Genomic DNA, 23,824 nt, shown 5'->3' on the forward strand with positions numbered 1-23,824 from the left:
GAAAATAAACAGCACCAAATAACTGCAGCCTGCCGACGACCTGCTGCTGAATAAATCAGGCCGAGTTTAAAACCCGCTAGAGGGAACAAAGTCAGGAGGACGCGAGGAAAGTAACCAAGTACATTTACTCGAGTACAGCTGAAGTCATTCACCACGTGAGCTGCCCACACACACTCAACAAGGTTATATTCTGCATATTGTTAGTTACACTCATTAGAAAGTAATAAGTTACTTTTACTGTATAAAGAAATACATAAATAAATATGAGATCATGTAAACAGGAAAAATGATATTAATATGTAAAATTTAAGTATTTTATAAAATGATTCATAATTAATTAATTGATTAATTGCAAAAATAATTTAAAATACATTAAAAAAATACATGCAAAATAAATAAATAACGTTTAAAATGAATTAAAATAAATAAATTAATACATAACATAGAAATCCAAAATTACAAAAAAAAAACATTTTAAAGTTAATCTAAATAACTGCAAAAATAAATAAAAATATTTGGAAATTAATAAGAATAAATAAATACACTAAAAAGAAATGCAAAATTAAAAAGAATATATACATTTAAAATTAATATAAACATTATTATGTTAATGAATAAGAATAAATAAATACACTAAAAAGAAATATAAAAATAAATATATTTAAAAATGAATATAAATAAATGGGGAAATTAAACAGGAAAATAAATCAAAAGGGGAGAAAATGTTGTGTAAAAAATAAAAATCTTTTGTGTGAATAATCTAAATCTGCAAAGTAACTAAAGCTGTCGGACAAATGTAGTTAATTAAGTACAAGTAAAGCACATTTGAATTAATACTTGAGTAACTGTAGTTACATTCCAGTGTGTGTGTGTGTGTGTGTTAATGTGACAGCAGAGATATGATGTAACGACAGTCTGGTTGCATAACATTATGAAATAGAAGAGAGAAAAAAAAATTGGATCATTGAGTGAAAAGAATTAGTTTCCACCTTTCAGCCGAGGAAGGACGTTGAAAAAGAGCCATCTGCACACAAACAACACAACACTGCTCGCTTACACAACTCAGGTTACCGAGTTCAGTGCTGCTGCAGGAAAAATATTTTATAATCTCACGACTGAAAATGCAGCATTTCCCCTGTAACTGTACAGGCTTAATGGAATATCTCTCTGATTTGTTGTTCTTGTGTTATTAGGTGAGCTACAGCAGAGAATATTAACATAAAACAAATCGTGATGCTGTTTTTCCCCTCACTGAAGTTTGCTGGAAGTGATATAACGTAGTCACGGTGTGGAACGAGTACCGTGCCAGAGTCCATTTAAAATAACAGCCATTTAAACGCTCCACTGCCTGTGAACATCCGGTAATACGGTAACTAAGGAGGCATTTGGCCTTTTGTGCTCTGATTAATTTGGCATGCAGTTAACTCTCCAGTCATGATTTAGTTTTTAATGAAAACTGGCTTCACTCCTGGTGCTCTTCATCACTATTCTGGAAGAAATTAATAACTGGAGCAACGGACCAGCTTTAAAAGTAACACAATGTCAAACGTTTTTGAGACCAAACAGCGTGAGTTTCTACAGTGTTCATGTGATATTTTTTGGACGGATTTTTAACAATTTTTAGCAATTCCTGAGTGTTAAAAGATGGTAAAATTAACTCAAAATCTGTGTAACAAAGGCTATCAACCCATAAACCGCTGCAAGAATTTATGAGACATATTACAGCATGAGAATAAGCTTCATATACTCATATCATAATGTTCTCAGACTGGATACACATTAACCCTCTGAACCCCAACAAGCAGTTTCAGGGTGTTTTTTTGGTCCTTTTACATTCTCCTCTCTGTTCTCTGTTCTTCTCTCTGTCTTCTTGTATCTCACTGCAATCTATCAAATCTCTATAAATCTACAAGTCCTGCAGTTCTATGGAATCAGCAAGTGGAAACAACTCAAACATGTCGTGCAGAATAACAGTTAGACATGACAGAAATCAGAAAAAATAGATGAATATCTTTGATAAATAATATGTTTTTAATTGTAATAAAACTACATTTATATTGAAGTATTGTCATGTTTCCAGCCTCTCCTGTCCACTCTCCTCTGCTCTGTGTAAACAGCCTCTCCTGTCCTCTCCTCTCTGCTCTGTGTAAACAGATTCTCAGTGAATATTTGTCACGTGACCGTTGGTCTCAGCAGAATCAATCATGTCTTCACAGTGTCTCTGAGGAGCAGAATTTAATGTTTTTAACAGGATCTGGTGGAATAAAGAGATTCTGACACAAATATCAACATTTTAACACAAGTTTTGGGCCCTTTTTGTGACAGAAACACTGTTGGAAAGTTCAAACTCTGATGAAAATGCCTGTTTTTACAGCTTTTTCCCCTGAAAAAAAAACCAATGTGGTTTTGGCGATTTGTTAAAGTTAAAGTTAAGTTTCAGTTTGGTGGGGTTCAGAGGGCAGGACTTCAGTAAGTGTATTTTAGTTTATTTCCTCTGTAGATGCTCATGATTTACATCATCGTGTGGACCTACCCGTCTCTGAGAGGACTTGTGCACATCCTCTAACTCCTCTTCTTTATCCTCCAGCTCTTTCTGATGCATCTGCTTCATCCTCTCCATCTCCATCTCAAAGCGCATGTGGATCTGCAGGAGAACAGAGAACAGAGAGATGAGCTGAGAGCAGCAGCTCACTGAATATATCTGAATAGATCTGAATGTGTGTGTGCTGTTGAAGCACCTGTTGCTGCTGCTGTATTTTGGCGCTGAGCGTGCTGTTTTCCTGCGCTCTCTCGCTGGCCTGACTCTCCAGGAGGCGGAGCTGCTTCTTGAGGTCGGGCAGGGAATCGGAGGCGAGATCGACGGGCAGGCTGAGGTCACGGATCTGAGCACACAACTCCTCCTTCTGCTTCTGAAGTCGGCCCACCTCTGACTGGCTCTCCTGCACACATACACACACACACACACACACACACACACACACACACATCAGAACAGTCTGTTCATCCTCCAACTCAACACTCAGCGTTTGTCCTCTAGTTACTGCAGCGCGTCTGAAGCTGACGAAGGTTAAACGGACTAATGTTGCTCAAGGATACTCTGGCAGGTTTGGCCACATGGGAGCTGGAAGTGAAGCACAGCAGCACGTAGGAGCAGAAAACACAAAATACACCATAAACAGACAAGTTTCTGTGAAAGGAAACAGCCTTCTACTAAACCTCTGCTGTATTTTAAAGGTAGATTATGTTACTTTCACTGCACTAAAATGTCCAAAAACAAGATCTGTCTTAATTTAGCTGAGTTACGTACTTACAGGTGCAGCGCAATAAATTGGAATATAGTAGAAAAGTTTATTTATGTCAGTAATGGAATTCAAAAAGTGGAAATAACACATTATATAGATCCATTACACACAGAATGAAATATTTCATGTCTTAATTTATGTAATTTCTTCTAATTATAAAGATTATGGTTTACATTTAATGGAGACCGAATATTCAGTGTCTCAAAAAACATTGAATATTACAAAAGACCAATTTTAACAAGTATGTTTAATATGTAAAAGTCTGAAAAGTCTGTCCATCTATATGACTCAATAGTTGGTTGGGGCTGTTTGACTTGAACTACTGGAAATGGACTTTTCATCATATTCTAATGTATTGAGATGCACCTGTAAACTGCTGCTGTATTTTAAAGGTAGATTATGTAACTTTTATGCACTAAAATGTCTAAAAACAACTGGATCTATCTTAATTTAGTTGACTTATGTACTTACAGTATCCAAAATGTGATTTCTTCAGTGGCTTACTGTTTTTTGTGCATGCATCTGCCAGAAGCTGTCATAATTTGACTTTTTATCAAGTTAAAAGTCACATTTTGTGATGCATTTTTTATATCTTGGTAGTTTTTAACTCCATATTTGAACGAAAGAGAAACAAACTGAGCAAGCGTTAGCAGCAGGCTTTTCAGGCTATTTAACTGTTGAATATGGTGAGTTGTTTCCTAAAATATTGGTTCCAGTTGAGAGTTTTAGTTGCATGTAGTTTAAATGATATTTCAAAAGTATTTTCAACCGACCAAAACATGCTCATTTCAAGTATTTCTGGCTTATTTTAATGTTACTGCAGTTGGACTTTTCAAGCCTCAATTGCTCAAAATAAGTATATTTGTATTTATTTCAAGGCATCATTTGTTTTTCCAGAAGTTTTACAAAGAAACATTTTACTTACTGCACTGGCAGATAATTTTACTTATTTCGAGCATGTATTTGTGTAATTCTAGTGATTTATTTCTTATTTTTTGTCAGTTGGTTTTTGCAGTGCAGCTGCAGAAAAAATACATATTGTCCGTGTTACTATTATCATGTTACAAAAAATATTTTAATAATGAAAAAATATTTTAAATTAAATCACCAACTGCCAGCAGTAAAATGAGCACATTACACTGAGAATTGAGGTTTGGTATTACTTAGAAATTAAACTTTATTTTGAAAAGGAAAAATGTGTTATTGGTTTAGTTTACCAGTTTCAGTTTAAGTTTCAGGAAGAGCTTGAAATCAAATTGGTTACTTAAAAATGTAATTGAAAAAGACAAATAATATATATTTTTTACCTTTTATTTCACTTCTTCTTCATTCATATCTGTCCTTGACTGTATGATCATTTTTATATTATTTCACCTGCACTTTTATTTTTATGTTTATGATTGATTCTCATATTATTTAATCAGCTGCATCTTTCCTCCCCTGCAAATATCCATTATGTTTAATGACAGCATGACTTTTGTCATCTTGTTTTAACTGCAACAAGATAAATAAAAGGATGAGAACTGGATGTCTGGACGGTTTGTTGAGTTTCTGCAGTGACGAGCTGGCTCTCTGCTGTTTAACTCAGGGAGAATATCACAACATAAAGCTCTCAGCGGGCCGTGAACATTTACAGTCTGTCATGACTCCGCTCGTCTCTGACTCATCCATCTGCGCTGCAGTTTGCGTCTCTTTACCACGCTGACACGGCTCCATGAATCACATGTGACGTGTAATTTCCACCATAGATTATGTGCTCTCCTCCAGGTTTATCTGATGAATGGTGCTCGTTGGCGTTTTACCGTAAAAAGCACTATTTCATCATCAGCGCCGCTCTTTGTGTTTGCTGACATCACCGTGTCCTCCAACACACAGAGACACTTGTTCTGTCAATAAGTCATTAAAGGGACGGTTCAGATTTATTGACGTGAGGTTGTATGAGGCACTTATCCACAGTCAGTGTATTATGGCGGTCAGAACGTCTGGTAGAAGCAGGCGGGAGGACTGACACGGAAGCTAAACAATGGACGGGGTCAGGAGATAAACATATGTTAGACAGCTGTGAAAAATTCTATATCAGCTGATATAAAATGTAATATCAGCTCTTTCCTACGGGGAACTAAAGTTGTTTTACGTCCACCAGACTCCATTGACAAAAGCAGCACTGCTATCTTGCAGCACACATGAAAAGCTGGTCTACACTGAAAAAAGAACCAACTTAGTTGAATTGTTTCATTTGGTAACACCTAAATGAATTAAGTTCTTTCAAATGAATTTAATAAGATAGATTGTAAATTAATTTGAAAGAACTTAATTCATTTAGGTGTTATCAAATGAAACAATTCAATTAAGTTGGTTCAACTATTTTCTTTTTTCAGTGTACCGCTGCCTGGATTGGTTAATTAGTTTGTGTTATTTTGTGACTTTTAAAGGGTTAGTTCGGAATAGGGATGGGCATTTGAAAGTAACCTGCCAACTCGATTGTCTATAACGTTAACAGTCAATTAATCGTTTGATCGCTTTGTTTTTCCGTATATAAAAACATGCAAACATGGGCAAAAAAATATATATATATATATATATATATATATATATATACACACAGGACTGTGCAAAAGCCTGTTTTGATAACAGACACTTTTATTTTGAAAGGACGAAAAGAGAGTTGATCCTGTCGATCGTAAAACTAAATCAACTGAGATTAAACTGTGAAGGAGTTCAATGTTTTATGTTTTAGCCCCCGAAGAATCATGAGGTTAGTTTTCACAGTAACCTTATATTTAAATGCGTTTTGTGTTTAAATAAGTTTTGGATACAATTAAACTCAGTAATTCATGCTAGCAAGGTTTGATACGGTAAGATAGTTCTGGTCAAATTAATCCTCTTGTATTTTCTTATTATTATTATTATTATTTTTATTGTATTCTTGTGTTTTATAATTGTTATTGCAACTTTCAGTTCACTTTCAACTTTCAATGTCCTACTGTGGACAGGGACAGCAGATAAATATATTTAGAGCCCTATTTAATCCAAAGAACGTTCCCCAACATTTTAGGAACTCTTTGCATTTCCACAGTAGGTGAGGTAAAATGACTGTTTCTGACAAAGGAGTCAGGAAGATCGTTTAAAGCATTGAAACTGCTTCAGTTTCCTGTCATAAAGGACTGTCACAAAATATTAAAAATGTAGTGTACACTGAATATAATATTGATTTTATAAGATTGTCTTTTATTTAGGAGTCAAAAATGTGTTTAGCTGCTGCCGTCCACAGCAGGAGCAGGACATCGCTTAGCTTCTGTGTCAATAACATTGTGTTACTGACTTTGCTGATTAAAAACGGTTCTGAAAAAGCAAAAACAACCAACAAACTAACTGATTGAGGCAGAGATAAACCAGTGTTCTGCAATGTAAAATGAATACTTTTGGTGGAGTTTGGTATGTATGAAGAGTGTATACATAACCACTTCAATTCCCATCAGAAAGCTGCATGACGGCAGGAGATATTATAAATAGAGCGTACACTTAAACTGATATGTTTAAGTGTTTATCCGAGGCCACTAGCTCAAGTTGTCCTTCCATCCCTGTACGCCAGCCTTCATAAAAACCTGACATTTCCATTTTTTATTGATGTTTCTGAAGTGCTCCCACAACATTGTTAAACAAACAAGGTTATATAAAGTGGAAACAACAGGTTCTCAGGATAATATTGATCATGGGGATGATATAGAGGCTGCAGAAAGACGTGTATTAAATATACTAAACACTGTAAGACTTAATATAACGTGTTTGTTATGTTATACTTGTTACTCATCCAACCAAACTGATAATCCTCGGGACATAAGCTGAGTCATTACGAGCTCCCCACAGTTTTCTTCATTGTAGAGTACAAACGTACACATGTAGAGTCTACAGACGAACAGAAACACACCTGGAGGTTGCGGCGCAGTGTGTATATTTCTGCTCCCAGAGCCGTGTTCTCCAGAAAGGCTTTGTCCTTCTGCTCTCTCTCATTGTCAGCTTCCTCCAGAGCCTGAGTCAACTCGCTGTCAAACCTGAACACACACACACACACACACACACACACACACACACACACAGCAGAAAGATACTTTAAAACACAGCACATACTTTTATTAAGTCAACGCATTAACCCTATGAACCCGGGATTGAAACGCATGTTTTGTTTCAGAGATCGTCAAAAATAAACCGTTTGTCCTAAAAAGAAACTGGAAAAAAAGAGGCATTTTCATCGGAATTTGAACTTTCTGACGGCCCTTGAACTGATCATTTACAAAAGTTACTAAAGTTTTTATTATTAAAAGTGATCCAAACAAAGCTTAAAATGTTGAAATTTGTGTCAGAATGTCTGGGGAGGGGAGGACAGGACAGGCTGTTTACACAGAGCAGAGGGTAGAGGACAGGAGAGGCTGTTTACACAGAGCAGAGAGGAGAGGACAGGAGAGGATGTTTACACAGAGCAGAGAGGAGAGGACAGGAGAGGCTGGAAACATGACAATACTTCAATATGGAGAATATGTAGAGGCCAAATTTATTTTTTCAACATTTGTGACACTTGTGGGCACTTGGAAAAGTGTTTTTATATACAAATCCATTTCATTACATTTTTTAAAATTAATTCATCAGAGATATTCAATTTTTTTTTATGATTTCCGTCATTCTAACTGTGCTATTCTGCACAAAGACATGTTTGAGTTGTTCCCACTTCTAGCCGTGATTGTGCTGATTCCATAGAGCTGCAGGACTTATAGATTTATACAGATTGTATATATTGCTGTGAAATACAAGGACACAGTGAGAAAAAATGTGAAAAGAAAAAAACGCGCTGAGACGGCTCGTTGGGGTTCAGAGAGTTAATGACGAAGCTGATGGAGGTGAAAACTTTTACAGCTGTGGACACAAAGACGTCTGACTGATTCTGTGGCGACTCTTTAGCTGTTATTCATCGACTGAGAACACCATCGAGTAGACAACCTTCTAACGGATCGTGTCCTCAGAAACATTTTTGAAAAGCTGTTTTAGCCTTTTAATGAACTTTTTAATTGTGTTTTCTATCAGAGGCAGTAAGTCTGTTCCAACAATATTCAGCTGCAGAAAGAAGAAGATGATAAAAGCTTCCTGTTCACCTTCAAGGACTTCAGTTTGACGAGGAGAAATAATCAGCTTGATTTTGCCTTTTAAAAACACAACAGTAACTATTTATGAGCAGTTTCTTCCACATACTTGTGAAAAAACAATCTCAATCTGCTGTGTCCCAATTAATTAATGATGCTGCTCATTTAATTTTTCAAACATTGATAACACACTTCTTTATCTTGCTGATATTGAGGTTGATGTTATTAACATCAAAACACATTATTTGTTCTTCAGCAGATATTGAGAGAACTAATTAGCCCAGTTCAGCTAATCTGATGAGAAAACAGACCAGTCAGACGTGATTATAATATAAATATATAAAGTTTCTCATTTTTTGAGTTTTTAATTAATTTGAGATGCTCATTCATTATATTTTAAGATACTAATTCATTATTTAGACGTTTTCATAATTAAGGTTCTCAATATTTAGATTTATATGGATAGTAAGTTTATCCATATTGAGATGAAGTTTCATATTATTTTAAGATGCTAAATTGTTATTTTTTTTAAAATTAATTTGTCATTATTTTTGATAAAGTTTGTCATCATTTTAAGACATTAAGCCAGTATTTTGAGATATTCATTCATAATTTTGACAAAGCTTCTCATTATTTTGAGGTGCAAAGTCTTTATTTAGACAAAGTTTATCAATACTATACTACTACTATGATAAAGTTTCTCATTATTTAGAGACATTTCTCAATATTAAGACAAAATTTCTCATTATTTTTGAGATGCTAAGTCACTACTTTGGCAAATGTTCTCATTATTTGGCGGAAAGTTCCTCATTATTTAGCCAAATTTTCTCAATATTTAGCCAAAGTTTGTCATTATGTAGATAACTTTTCTCATTGTTTAGACAAAGTTTATCCATAATTTAGACAACGATTATCAATATTTAGACAAAGTTTCGCATTATTTTAAGATGCTAAATAGTTATTTGGACAGTTTCTCATTATTTTGAGACAGTAAGTCACTATTTTGAGATATCAATTCAATATTTTGAGTTTCTCTTTTTCAATTCTCATTAATTCGACTAAGTTTCTCATTATTTTCATATAATAAGGCCTTATTTTAAGAAACTAAGTCATAATTTCTTCTCTTACTGGTGGAAATGGACTTCCATAGGGACAACTGATATTCAGATATTATAAAGAGACAAAGACCACAACTATAAGAGCAGTGGCGGTTCTACACAGGGGCCTACGGGGGCCACTGCCCCTGTGAAGAAGCCCTTGGCCCCTGCTGTGGCCCCTGTGTCAAATTAATAATAAAGTGATGAAAAACGATGAACGACAGAACAATTCTTACTTATTTTTTGTTCAAACAATACCTCATTGTAGACAAAAGGAACCCACAATATGTGCATTGTTTCATAAAAAAAGTAATTGTGCACAAAAATGAGAAAATGTCATTGTTGTACAAAAATAATCGTTATTGTTGGTGAGTCTCATTGTTTCAATGTATTTGTATCTTCCAAATATACTTAAATGAGATGTTTAAATAAGCTAAAATGAAGGTTTTGAATGCTTAAATATCACCTTTGCCGTTTTTTAATGTGCCCCTCTGATTAAACACTGGCCCCTGCTTGGCCCCCACGGGAACACTGGTCTAGAACCGCCACTGTATAAGAGGACCAGGAGGACACCAACCGTCTCTGCTTGCGGTCCAGTTCATGCATGCGACTCTGCAGGCTGTCGGTGAGGACTCGGGCGTCCTGCAGGTCAGAGGTCACGCGGCGACAGTGACGTTTCAGTTCTGTCGCACTCCGCCTGGACTGCTCCAGCTGGGCCTGCAGCGCCGCCACCTTCACACACACACACACACACACACACACACACACACACACACACACACACAGAGGGACAGTGTTATTACCTCCAGACATTTAATCTCCCATCAGTGTTGCGGTGCACGTCACCGTGTCCTGTCTCACCTTGGTATCGAGCTGTTGTCGGGTCTGTCTCTCTGTCTCCAGTTTTTCTTCAGTCTGCTTGAGTCGTCTGCGGACAAATTCCACCTCCGTCTGGCAGCACTCCAGCTGCATGGCCAGCTCACTGTCTGTGTGTGAGGAGACGGATGTGACTTTGTCAGAGGTGACGAGGTCATTTTAAACCTGGTGACATTTATCTGTTTCTTCTTTCGGTTTTAGAGTGGCAGTGATGGAGGAAGTTTTCAGATCTCTGCTTTGTAGTTACATACAGTAGTGTTCAATATAATAGCAGTCCAATGTGACTAACCAGATGAATCCAGGTTTTTAGTATATTTTTTATTGCTACATGGCAAACAATAAACACATAAAAAAACTGTGGTCATACAACTAAATATTAGTTTGGTGATTCACAGGATTACTAAATCCTAGAAACAAAAAAAGTTTGTACAAAATAGTTTTTAATTTGTAAAGTCAACGGCAGACACTGCTATATTTTTGATCACACCCTTTTCAACTAATTGCCCAATTACACAGCCTTAAGAGCTTCATATCACAAATGCTGGGTCTGGTTGGTTTTCTGAGAATCTACTGCACCTACTGGTACCTTGTTTGCCATGTAGAAATAAAAAATATACTAAAAACCTGGATTAATCTGGTTAGTCACATTGGACTGCTATTATATTGAACACTACTGTAACTAATTGTTGGTCATAAAACATGAGTTATTGGCATGGATCACATCAGCTGGTGACGTAATTTTACAAAACGAGCCAACTGACATATCCACGTAGATAATATTGTTCTACAATGAACATTAGGTAGTGAGTAAGCAAAGGTTAGCCAGCTAGCTGCAACTTAGCTACATTGCATGGATCTGGTGTTGGTTGCTTCATGATGTTAACTGATAACAAACTTGCAAACAACAAGTAAGCTAATTTACTAGCCAGATCATTCGCAGGGGTCTGGTTAATTAACTGACGGTATACTGTCATGACAGTATTCTGCCACTGTGATCTACCACACATATGTTGCTGAATAAGGCAATTTCTTTTATTTTGAGAATAGATAAAAATGGTCAAAAATCCCTCCAGAATCCCACATTCAGACACAAAGACCTTTAGAACAGCAGAGAAAAATCCATGCTGTGATTTGGTTTCAGAAACTTTGGACATTTTGTGTATTTGTTCGATTGTATGGCAGCACTTGTGATGTGTTGCCTGTTATAGCCCCTGTGTTATAGACCCTTATTGTGAATCTAGTGTGGAAAGCCATCCATCCTCTGAATGCTCTAGGTCTCATGTGTTCACTCTTTTCTATCCCAAACAAATGATATCTCAGGCTGCAGAATAATGCCAAACAAACTGAGATGTAAAAGTAAATTTAGAGGAAGATTTCTGTAAAGAACAAGTTATTTTTATTTCTAGACTTCTATATCTGGAACAGGGAGACTGAATCAATTCAAGTCATTTTAGAGATGATAACAATTGTTCCACAGATTTGGTGCCAAATTTAACCATATGTGACCGCTTCAGAATTGACAAAATGGTTAAAAATCCCTCCAAAATATCACATTCAGACACCAAGACCTCGAGGAACATCACAGAAAAAATCCATGCTGTAATTTCGTAGAGATTTCTGTATTTGTCAGCGATTGCACATCGAGCAATTGTGTTGTGTTGTCTGCTGAGAAACCCCCTTATTGTGAATCTAGTGTGTCAGCCATCCATCCTCTGAATGCTCTAGGTCTCTAGTTTGTGGTTATAAAGTGTCATGAGGCTGTGATTATCATAGAGGTCACAGCAGCTCATTTTATACACTGAGCTCAAGTTTCACTCACTGACATCATCATACATGAAGAAAATTGGGCTCATATTTGGGACAAATATCATGAATATCTTGGGGGGAAAAATCTGAAGACCTGATTTTTTGGCGTGCTATTCCACTATCTCCCCGACATGATATCAGATCCTCTGATCTTTTAGTTTCATATATCAGTATCTCCTCTATAGACTTAAAATTGAGTCCGCTACAGCCTCTGAAAGGAAAGGAAACTGCAAAAAAATACAATCTAACACATCAGAAAACGACATGATCGAACATGCACTTTGTGTTGGATTCTTTGTTGCTGTGGGTGCTGATGTAACGGCTGAAAATATACCCCCGCCCCAGACTTTACATGGAGTTTAAGAGGGCTAGCCCAAAATATACCCCGAGGTTTAGTTTGGGATAGCCCAGAATATACCTCTCTAGACCAGATTCTACCCCCCTTGTGTTTTTCTAATCTGGCCTAGGGGGGTTTGAAATAGCAGAGCCTGTTTTATACCCTGGATATGTTTTTGGGCTATCCAGACTCCATTTCTAAGCTAAAGTAAGCCAGGTATGCACACTGCTGGTGCTGTAGAGGAGCTGAAGAGAGTCAGGGCCCTCTGGAGCGCATATAAACAGACAAAAATCACTCCTCAGGCTGTGAACGGCAACGGAGAAAGTCAGGGAAGGTCTCAGTCTTTTAGTTGTGCTACAGTCAGTTCACAAATTGTCAATACGATTCGATAAATACATGTAGAAAGTTACACACAGCAGCTTTAACAGAGGAGATTTGAGCAGAGATGTTTACCTGTGGCTGCTCCTCGCTGACTCTCAGCAATCTGAGCTTTCTGCTTCTCCTCCTCCAGCTGCTTCTCCAGGGTTTCCATGGAGACTTTGCACTGGTCTAGACGAGCCTGGCGATGTGAGAGAAGAGAGACAGTAAAGAGGACGTTGCAGCCGCATCAGGTGTGTGAGGGGAAACTATTAAAAAGAAAGAGCACGACAAATGTCTGCACCCGGGAGGAGAAAAGTGTCATAAAGTCGTTTTCTCGAGGCTCGTGCACTGAGGAGGGAGTAATAGATTACTTTTTCAGGCCTACCTGCAGGTCTTTGTTTTCCCTGCTGAGCCGGATCCGCTCTGCCCTCTCCACATCCAGAGCCTGACCCACCGCATCGCCACGGAAACGCTCATCACTTAGCTCAGATGTCACGGCCGTAACCTGCACACACACACAGATAACAACGCATAACAAGCACTGCGTGGGTGTGTGTGTGCAGATGTGTGTGTTTGTGAAGGTGTGTGTGTGTGTGTGTGTGTGTGTGTTGCAGCAGCACAAACCTTGGTCTCCAGACTGTCTGCAGTCTGCCTCAGCTCGTTCCTCTCCTTCTCTGATTTCTCCAGGCGTCGTCTCAGAGCTGATATCTCATCCTGACAAAGAGCAGAGGAAGAACAAAAAGAGCATCTCGCAGATTTTAATCACGACTAACAACATTTGTTTTATGAAGCCTGTTGATGACAGTCAACCTGTTGCTCTCAGAGGATGCAGGCACTGACTGAACTTACATTATCATGTTGCAAATGTTTGTTTCCTTATGTCAGTTCATGTTTTGGTCTCATCATTTGCACTGAATAGTTTGAAGCTTCATAGGCATACACATTCTAAATCAACATTCAAAAGGTGCAAAGCTTTTTCTTTTTTGCACATCTGATCATTGTGTTTATACTCTTTTCTGCACAGTTGCAGATAAAGATCAGGCTACACCATACCAGTGCATCTCAATACATTAGAATATGATGGTAAAGTCCATTTCCAGTAATTCAAGTCAAACAGCCCCAACCAAGTATTGAGTCATATAGATGGACATACTGTTCAGAGGCCAACATTTCCATATTAAACATAGTTTTTAAAATTGGCCTCCTGCAATATTCATATTTCTTGAGACACTGAATTTTAGGTCTTCATTAAATGTAAGTCATAATCATTATAATTAGAAGAATAAATGAAGACATGAAATGTTTCATTCTGTGTGTAATGGATCTATATAATGTGTTATTTCCACTTTTTGTATTGAATTACTGACATAAATAAACTTTTCTACGATATTCTAATTTATTGAGATGCACCTGTAGTATTATATACTATTATCTGCTATTTGTAGAATTAGATTCCAGTGGTGGCTGGATGGATTGTTTCGAAAGTCAATATTTACTGGGAAAAAAAACATGACTGGGAAAAAAAGACTGCATTCAGTGAATCACTTTAATGTGTGTGTGTGTGTGTGTGTGTGTGTGTGTGTGTGTGTGTGTGTGTGTGTGTGTGTGTGTGTGTGTGTGCCTGAATGTGGTGGCAGCTTTGGTAAATTTTGACATGTTCAAACAAAAAGGTCAAACATTCGTTGGTTCTAAAATTTTAAATTTGCTGTTTTCTTTGGGCTTTTGTCAGACAAAAAAGACCTTTTTGAGATGAAAGTTTGCAAAATGTGACCTTGCAAAGTAACTTGTAATTACCTTTCAACCGGACAAATGTAGTGGAGACAAAAGTGTAACATTCTCCTCTAAAAAATCTAATGGAATAGAGGAGCAAAGTGCCTAAAAATTCTACCTTCAATGTGTATTCTCTTTCTAAAACTGCTTTAGACTATATTGGACTACGGTTTGTCACTATGGCTTTGCCTCCGCTCTCAAAATAAGCGACAAATATACATCATATAGTTGCTAAACAACATTAAAATCATGTCTCAGCCAGTTGTTGTGTCTCTTTCTCTCTCTCACATACTACAAGTGAACGTCCACATCTGTCCACCACATTAAGCAGCGATGGCTTCACTGACTGAAAACTGTGTGTGTGTGTGTGTGTGTGTGTGAGTGTGTGTGTGTGTGTGTGTGTGTGTGTGTGTGTGTGTACCTCTTTAGCCCGCAGCCTCTCGTTGTCCAGGTTGACGTCGAGCTGAGGACGAACTTTGCAGAAAAGTTTCCACCAGCTCCACTTGGACACGACCCTCAGAGCACGAAGGTTCCTCTGCAGACAGCTGACGGCCATCTGCTGCACCTGCACACACACACACACACACACACACACACACACACACACACACACACACACACACACACAAACACAGTTAGATAAAACGGCAGTTGAACTCCTTTTTTTTCTCCTGTGACCATTATCTGGCATGTTTGTAGGTACTGTAAATTTAAAATAAGTAATTACTCACATTTTGCCTGTGTGTAGACCATAAAATGAATGAGTATAAAAGTATAAAATTCTACCTGCACAAATGGTTTAATCCTACTTATGTTTAAGCTGCTGCTTAGAAACTAAATCTGCTAGAAATGTAAACAGGTTTATTCCCTAAATGATGAGCATGGAAAAACACATTATTAATACAAGCTACAAGACTGTAAAAATGTGCAAACACTGTCCAAGCAGTTTATAATTTGGTTTGTTATTTTTTACAAGTGACAAAAAAAGTCACGTCAACTGTCAAAATCATCTTATTACATGTCTCATTTTGGAACAGTTTGCACTAACCAGATCCTGTTAAAAACATTAAATTCTGCTCCTCAGAGACACTGTGAAGACATGATTGATTCTGCTGAGACCAACGGTCACGTGACAAATATTCACTGAAAATCTGTTTACACAGAGCAGAGAGGAGAGGACAGGAGGGGTTGTTTACACAGGTTTATTCCCTAAATGATGATCATGGAAAAACACATTATTAACACAAGCTACAAGACTGTAAAAATGTGCAAACACTGTCCAAGCAGTTTATAGTGTTGTTTGATATTTTTTCAAGTGACAAAAAAAGTCACCTCAATTACATGTAGTGCAGTTAAAAGCACAATATTTCCCTCTGGGATGCAGTGAAGTAGAAGAAGAAGAAGTGGAATAAAATAAATAAAGTCAAGAAAAGAAGAAGAATGTGAAAGTTGTACTCAGGGACTTTGACAGGGAGACACACTGACCTTGAGCTTTCGGTACTTCTGGCGGGCCAGATGAGCCATGCAGGCGGCCTGAAGATACACCAACCAGCCGGTGACCTGCTGGTCCCTCTGCTGCTCCAGGTACCGCAGCACTCCTCGTTTCATGAACACCTGAACACCACAGAAGCAGATACATGAGTAACTCTACATGAGTAAATCTTTGCACTGGTTACCCGTTAAGAATAAGAATCGATTTCAAAATACTGCTCCTGGTTTATAAAGCACTACACGGCCTTGCACCTCAGCACATCACAGATATGCTCATCACCTACACCCCAGCAAGAACACTTGGGTCAACAGGCAGTGGCAACTTACTCATCCCTCACACCAGATCCAAAGAAGGAGAAGCAGCTTTTAATATTTATGCCCCGCGAAAGTGGAACACCCTGCCTGACACAGTTAAACTTGCCACATCAGTAGCCATTTTTAAAAACAGATTAAAAATCTTTTCTCTACAGCATTTGGTTGAATTGTGTGCATGTGTGGTTGTGGGAGTGGGTGCACATGTGTGAGTAAGTAAGTGTATATGTGGTGAATATGGAATAGCTTGTCTACCTGCACTCTTCAATTAATTTGTAATTGATTTTTGTTTGTTTTTCTGTGTTTTTTTGGGGGGGGTTTTAACTGTAATTATGTGTATACATTGTGAAGCACATTGAGTCTGCCTTGTGCATGAAATGTGCTCTATAAATAAAGTTGAATTGAATTGAATCAAATTGAATTAACATCACATCAGCTGGATTCATGTTCAGGAGCTTTTTTCAGATGTCCTCACCCTGCTGGCTCCCACCACGATGCTCTTTCTGTCCAGATCCAACTCCACCAGTAACTCCTCCACCGCCTGACAAGCACAGAAAGAGGAAACTTTACTTTTTTATTCATTTAGATCAGAGACAAAGTGTTTGTATGAGCTGCTGTGAGGTCACCTGACCTTTCTCTCGTCGTGGCTGACAAACATGGAAGCGTATCGTTTCATGATGGGAGGAGACAACGCCTGGAAGTGACACCTGAAGTCACTCAGAGTCATGTGCTCCGGGTAACCTGAGAGAGACAGAAATACACTATTTAGACCCATATCGTTAGCCTCATAGCATATTTGCCTAAGTCATATTTGAGCGTTTCGGAAAACAAGAAAAAAACAATACATAAAACATACATCACACTGGTCTTTTTTTGGAACGAACACAGAGTACTTCTGCTCACTGAACGCTATTCCGAAAATATGAACAGGTTCACTGCAAAAACTCAAAATCTAACCAAGAATACTGATCTTATATCTTGTCAAAATGTCTTTTTTCTAGCCAAAACAAATCTCTTTACACTTGCAATAAAAAGTGTTTTGCTAGCGTTTACATCACTTCATCATACCTTGTCGCAGAAATGTGATTAAAAATAAAAACACACTTCTCCTAATCCCTTTGATTGACTGAAAGTACATTTATTGTCTAGAAAGTTGAAGAAACATGAACTACCTTACCAGATGAATCAAAGAGAAGACTTATTACCTCTTTGTCATGCGGTTGGCCATGTTTGTATGTAGGGGCAAAAGCCACACAATGTCAAAGAGATGACTAAGGCAGAAAGTGATTTTGGACTCTAACATGTGTTCTGATAGGCAGAAAGATGCAGCAGTAGTAGGAGAGTAAAGTTAGGCAGATATCACAATAAATGACTTAGGCAATTATGCTATGAGGCTAACGATATGTACTTTAAAAATAAAAACATTCAGGCTACTTTTTTTGGGCAGAAGACCTGTTTGGTTTTATTGTGTGGAGCATTTAAATAACAAGTTTATTCCCTTAAAATAATTTGACTTGTTTTTTTGAAGATCATTTTTTGGGCATTTTTTTGCTTTTTATTGAAAGTGATAGATAGATTGGGGGAGACAGAGGGGAGGACACGCGGCAAAGGGACCTCAGGCCGGATTTGAACCCGGGTCCACCGCAGGAAGGACTCAGCCTTAATGGTACGCGCTCTACCAGTGTGAGCCACCGGGACGCCCATAATGTGACTTGTTAAGAATTAAATTTCCTTTATTAGTCGCACAACGGGGTAATTTCAAGAGTTACAGCAGCAAACTGGATAGCAAAAAATAATAAAACAATAAATAGTAAACAGCAGTATAAACTAGAAATATGAGCAAATAAATAAGTAAAAAAATATAATAAAGTATTTACAATATAAACAAGTAGAAATAAAAAAAGTATTAACAATTCAAACAAAAATAAAATAGCAACATGACTTACAATGTAGACAGAGTAAGCAGTTGGATATAAAAGAATATTGCACATATAAATTAAATTAGAGAAATTTTGTACAGTGTTTATGGTGATTGTCAATGTCTGGTTATATGAGTAAATGCTAATAAATAACTTTTCTAACCAAGTCGACATTTATAAAGTTCTGAGTTTTTATGAACTGGCTGAAATCTGCAGTATCATCACAGTTTTTTTAAGTCATAATCCTATAAGATACATTTAAGGGACCTCAAAGATAACACAGTGTTGTGTTTAACAGCCGAAACCCGAAGTAAATCCACATTATCTGAGTCCAAGGTCGAAATGAAAATAAATTCAAGTGATCCACAGAGAGAGACTGAAGGGGACACACAGGACAAGACTGGTGCCATAAAGATGATAAATTATGAGAAATCAAGATGATAAATGATTAAAGCCTGCACAAACTTTGCTTAAAAGATCAAAGTAAAGTGTGAAGGTGCAGACCTGTGCGGTGGAACTGCAGGGCCGACAGGATCTGTGTGGAGTGCAGCTGAACTCTGAGCGCCGGGACGTCGAAGCTTCCGCTGTCACACTTTGCACTCACACACTGCAGGAACACCGGCCGGGCTCTGCGGATCAGGTTCACCAGAGCATCCTGCAGGACGGAGAGAGAATTAATCCACAGACAAATAAAGTAATCTCATTAGACAATGCATGTACCAAGGTTATAATAGTTTTGGATTTTTCATTAGTTTTAGTTTTAATTTCGTTGTGAATTTTTGTCTTCAAAAATTTAGTTCGTTTTAGTTAGTTTTTAGAGTGAGTTTTCTAGTTTTAGTTTAGTTTTTATTTTTTGAAAATGCTTAGTTTTAGTTTAGTTTTTATTAGTTTTAGTGTTAGTTTTAGTTTTTTTGTAATGGGCTATATGTTGGGTGCCAGATTCAACGAGGTCATAATACATTTTGCCTTTATTTCCTTTGGTTTATCCATCTAAGCCCCAATAAGGTTATTAACTCTTACAGTTCTGAGTGTTTTGAATTTTGGTTTGAGTGTAGACAGTCTCAGTAAACATATTTACCATGTGTTGCATGTTCAAATAGAAACACTGAATTATGAATGAAAAAAGTTGACAAAAACGAAAACTAAGGACATTTTCACTATAATTTTAGTTAGTTTTAGTTTGTTTTGTAAACACACTATACAGTTTCAGTTAGTTATCGTTTTTTTTAAAAACTCTAGTTTTTATTTTTATTTCAGTTAACGAAAATGTTTTTACAATTCTAGTTTTCGTTATTTCGTTAGTTTTCTAACTATAATAACCTTGGCATGTACTGATCACTCACCGCCTGGAGTTTGACTGCGATGCACTGTGAGTGTCTGCGTATGGCCGCCATCCCTCCGCTGAAGGTTTTCCTGATGGTGCCGTTCCTCTGCAGGGAGCGCTGGCTGCTGCCCTCCAGACCCCCCAGACCTCGACACAGAGGGGGCAGAGAGATCCTCGGGGCGAACATGGCCTTCACCTCCCCTCTGAGGAAGACAAGAGAGAGAAGCTGGAAATCAAACGTGACAGGACGCAGTACATTCTCTTCAACCTGCGTGTAAATAACACTTTAGACCAGCGGAAGGCAACCTGATGCTCCGGAGACACATGTGGCTCTCTGCAGTGGCTCCCTGTGGTTGTGACCAAAACATTTATATCAAATGAAATCGTTATTTGTTTACATTTTTATTTTTATTTAACATTGGTGTATATGTGCGGCTAAGAAGTGCATTGCAGCATCATGGAAATCTGACTCCCCTCTTCTAATTGATAGGTGGTCTGTTAAGATGAATAGTTGTATCCCTCTGGAAAAAATCACCTATTGTCTCAGAAAACGATATAACACCTTTCTGAAAATTTGGCAGCCATATTTTGACCATATCGGTACATCTCTTACACCAAGTGCTTAAGGTAATCTTTTGTATTGACCTTGAACACTGACCTTTTTTCTTTTTTTTTTGTTAGATTGGGGGTCTTTGTTATGTCTCTATACTGTTGGTATATTATATGTTTATATGTTTATATTTGTACACATTACATGTATAAAACTGAAAATAAAATATTTCCAAAAAAAAAAAAAAACATTGGTGTAGAACTAAAGCAATTTATATTCTTCAATTGTAAAAATGTGCAGCTTACAGGTGCATCTCAATAAATTAGAACAGGGATTCCCAAAGTGTGGTGCATGCACCCCTGGGGGAGCGCAAGCTGCCGCTAGGGGGTGCACGAGATGAAAAATGTAATGGCACATTTTTTCCCCCACACAATAAAGAAGCGTAAATAAACATTTCCTTTGTAAAATGTAAAATCAAAAACTGTAATATTAATTAATAAATAAATACAGGCTATTCAAAATGCACTTCATCTTGGTTGGGACATAGAAGGGGGTGCGCAGCTAAAAAAGTTTGGGAACTGCTGAAGTAGAATAGCATAGAGAAGTCTATTTAAATTCAGTAATTAAATTCAAAAAGTGGAAATAACACGGTAAGTGTTATTGTAAGTCGCTTTTATCCAAAGCGACTTACAATAAGTGCATTCAACCTGAGGGTACTAGCCTAGGACCACAGGAATACACAACTTTAAGAGCTACAGGAGTGTTATATGTTAAAGAAGAAAAGAAGAGAAATAGATACATTCTGTGTTTAATGGATCTATAATATATACATCCATTACACACAGAATGAAACATTTCATGTCTAAATTTAATTTTTAATTTCTTCTAATTATAATGATTATGGCTTACATTTAAGGAAGACCTAAAATTAATTGTCTCAAAAACATTTAATATTACAGAAGACCAAGTTTAAAAAGTATGTTTAATATGGAAATGTTGGCCTCTGAAAAGTATGACCATCTATATGACTCAATACTTGGTTGGGGCTGTTTGACTTGAACTACTGGAAATTGATTCAAACTGAATTCATCATATTCTATTGGGTTTTTTTGTTGTTTTTTTCTTACTTTTTGTTCAACTTAAATGTGCATCATAGCTTACGAAAGTCTAAGGTATCTTAACCTCTAAATTTTGCCATCTTCATGTGTAGTTTTGAGTTTCCCTAGCTGGGCTAGCTTTGGATTTCAGATCTCCTGAGATATTTCTTCAGTGTCAAGCCTCTCATTTGCACTTTGGTTCTCACTGCTTTCTGGGCGGCTCGGTTGGAAGAGCGGCTGCCCACTGATCGAAATGTTGGTGGCTCGATCCCTGACCGTGTATCCTTGGGCAAGATACTGCGTTCATCAGTGTATGAATGAATTACCAATGGTGGCAGGTGGCACCATTTAGTCGTGTGTGTGTGAACAGGTGAACGAGCGCAGTCTGTAGTGTAAAACGCTATATAAGTGCAGTCCATTTACCATTTCTGACAAAATCATATTGATAATAATTGATATGCTGATTATGACCTATTAGTAAAGCTGGTGGGCTAGTTAAACTTAGTAGGCTGTTTTATCGTCATTGTAAGGCTTGAAATAAGGTTTTTGGCTCTATTCCAATATTTTTTACCTATTTTCTGCCAACAGTGGCTCTTTTGGCCATAAAGGTTGCCGACCCCTGCTTTAAACCTTCAAATTACGAGCAATGCATACACCAAAATACAATTTTCAGTTCAAATGCTACCCCAATCCTTCCCCGTGTTTCCGTTTGGAGTTAGTGGCGCCCTCTAGGGGCCGTCATAATTGTGATGACAGCGAGGCGGAGAATAAAGACCGAAAGTGTCAGTTCTGGTGGGAGGGAGGGGAGGTGGACGGGTCAAACGTGACGCCCATGTGTTTCGGTGTTGAGGATCTTTAAAGAGACTCACATGGTGGAGTTCTGCAGCACACAGATGGCGTTCAGAGCAGACGGGTTGTTCTGGATCAGACTGATCCATCCTGTCAAGTCGTAGCGGACCGGGTCACAGCCCATCAGGTGGTTCACCTCACACTGCAGCGGCTGCTCGCACTGACGCACTGCAGGGAATCACACAGTATTAACACACTGTGTCCTCACACACTCATCACACACACTGAGAGGGGTGTTTTTACCAGTGTTGCTGTAATACTGGCAGACTCTCTCCAGGACGCTGTTCTCACTGGAGGATGGCGTCACCATCTCCTCATCCAGGACCCATAACAGACCTCTGGGGTCTCCATCTGCTGCCCGGACCTTAAACACACACAAACAGATATAATTACCCCAAAAAAAAAAGAGAGCAAAATTAGCTTTTGCAGGTTCTCAAGCATAAAATGTGCAAAAACTTTAAAGTTGTTGGCTCTGTTGGAGAGAAAAGAAGAGAAATATTTCCTCTTCTTCTCTATATAAATACGATATTGTGGTTTCCATCAATACTGCAGAACCTGGTTCTGGGTGGGCGACAAACTATCTAACTATGTAGGTTGTCAAAAATCTGCAGGAATATTATAACAGACTAAAAAGTGACTCCATTAGTGATGCACCTCGTGACGAGTACTCTGACCTTCATGTATGAAATGAGTCTCTTTATGTGTCACGTGTTCTTCACTGTGGGCACAATAATAAAGTCTGAGTCATGTACCTGTGGAGGCGGCTGGTCGATAGCAGACACCACCTCAGCTGGACTGTTCTCTGGGCACTCCAGCTGCACTGGGATCTTCTCCTGCAACACACAGCACACTGGTTAACTTTTATTTAGTGAGTTGTTTCGTGTTCTGTAGAATAACGTACCATGTTTATAGTTGTGCCATGTGTTTCAGCAGCATTTAAGATACCATTTGGTGATTGAAAAAGGTTTTAAAAATGAATTATGTCATATGTATCCCATACTGGCAATCTGTGATTTCTTTCACTCTAAAATCCTTGGTATCAAAAGGGGGTCGGGCCCTGGTCTGAAGAGCTCACAACCATGAAACAACAAGACAAAACAAATGTAACCCTGTGAACACCATCCCACCGTCGGGATTGAAATGTATGTTTTTATTTATTGGAGAAGGAAACTGTAAGACCAGGCATTATCGTCAGAGTTTGAACTTTCCAACAGTCCTTGAACAGATCATTGCTTATGACTGTTTCGGTGAGAAAAAGTGACCTAAATGAAGCTTAAAATTGTGATATTTCTGTCAAAATCATCTTATTACATGTCTCATTTTGGAAGAGTTTGCACTAACCAGATCCTGTTAAAAACATTAAATTCTGCTCCTCAGAGACACTGTGAAGACATGATTGATTCTGCTGAGACCAACGGTCACGTGACAAATATTCACTGAGAATCTGTTTACACAGAGCAGAGAGGAGAGGACAGAAGAGGCTGTTTACACAGAGCAGAGAGGAGAGGACAGGAGAGGCTGTTTACACAGAGCAGAGAGGAGAGGACAGGAGAGGCTGTTTACACAGAGCAGAGAGGAGAGGACAGGAGAGGCCGTTTACAC

The 23,824-nt window shown here is 37.9% G+C and overlaps 1 protein-coding gene across 1 annotated transcript in view; it reads right to left on the reverse strand.

Moving 5' to 3' along the window:
- LOC131991973 (unconventional myosin-XVIIIb-like) overlaps window positions 1-23,824 on the reverse strand; it is a 66,202-nt gene that overhangs the window by 22,460 nt on the left and 19,918 nt on the right. The window contains exons 15-31 of the mRNA XM_059357287.1: window positions 22,975-23,055; window positions 22,466-22,586; window positions 22,243-22,390; window positions 19,746-19,929; window positions 18,907-19,057; window positions 17,115-17,224; window positions 16,959-17,024; window positions 16,166-16,294; window positions 15,102-15,245; window positions 13,535-13,624; window positions 13,296-13,415; window positions 13,004-13,109; window positions 10,393-10,517; window positions 10,109-10,263; window positions 7,231-7,354; window positions 2,739-2,939; window positions 2,534-2,644 (exon numbers count right to left, since the gene is read on the reverse strand). Of these exons, the coding sequence (XP_059213270.1) occupies window positions 2,534-2,644; window positions 2,739-2,939; window positions 7,231-7,354; window positions 10,109-10,263; window positions 10,393-10,517; window positions 13,004-13,109; window positions 13,296-13,415; window positions 13,535-13,624; window positions 15,102-15,245; window positions 16,166-16,294; window positions 16,959-17,024; window positions 17,115-17,224; window positions 18,907-19,057; window positions 19,746-19,929; window positions 22,243-22,390; window positions 22,466-22,586; window positions 22,975-23,055 (2,166 nt within the window). The remainder of the gene's footprint in view (window positions 1-2,533; window positions 2,645-2,738; window positions 2,940-7,230; window positions 7,355-10,108; window positions 10,264-10,392; window positions 10,518-13,003; window positions 13,110-13,295; window positions 13,416-13,534; window positions 13,625-15,101; window positions 15,246-16,165; window positions 16,295-16,958; window positions 17,025-17,114; window positions 17,225-18,906; window positions 19,058-19,745; window positions 19,930-22,242; window positions 22,391-22,465; window positions 22,587-22,974; window positions 23,056-23,824) is intronic.

Source organism: Centropristis striata, chromosome 19 (genome assembly GCF_030273125.1).
Source record: "Centropristis striata isolate RG_2023a ecotype Rhode Island chromosome 19, C.striata_1.0, whole genome shotgun sequence".
In the NCBI taxonomy this organism is placed as follows: Eukaryota; Metazoa; Chordata; class Actinopteri; order Perciformes; family Serranidae; genus Centropristis; species Centropristis striata.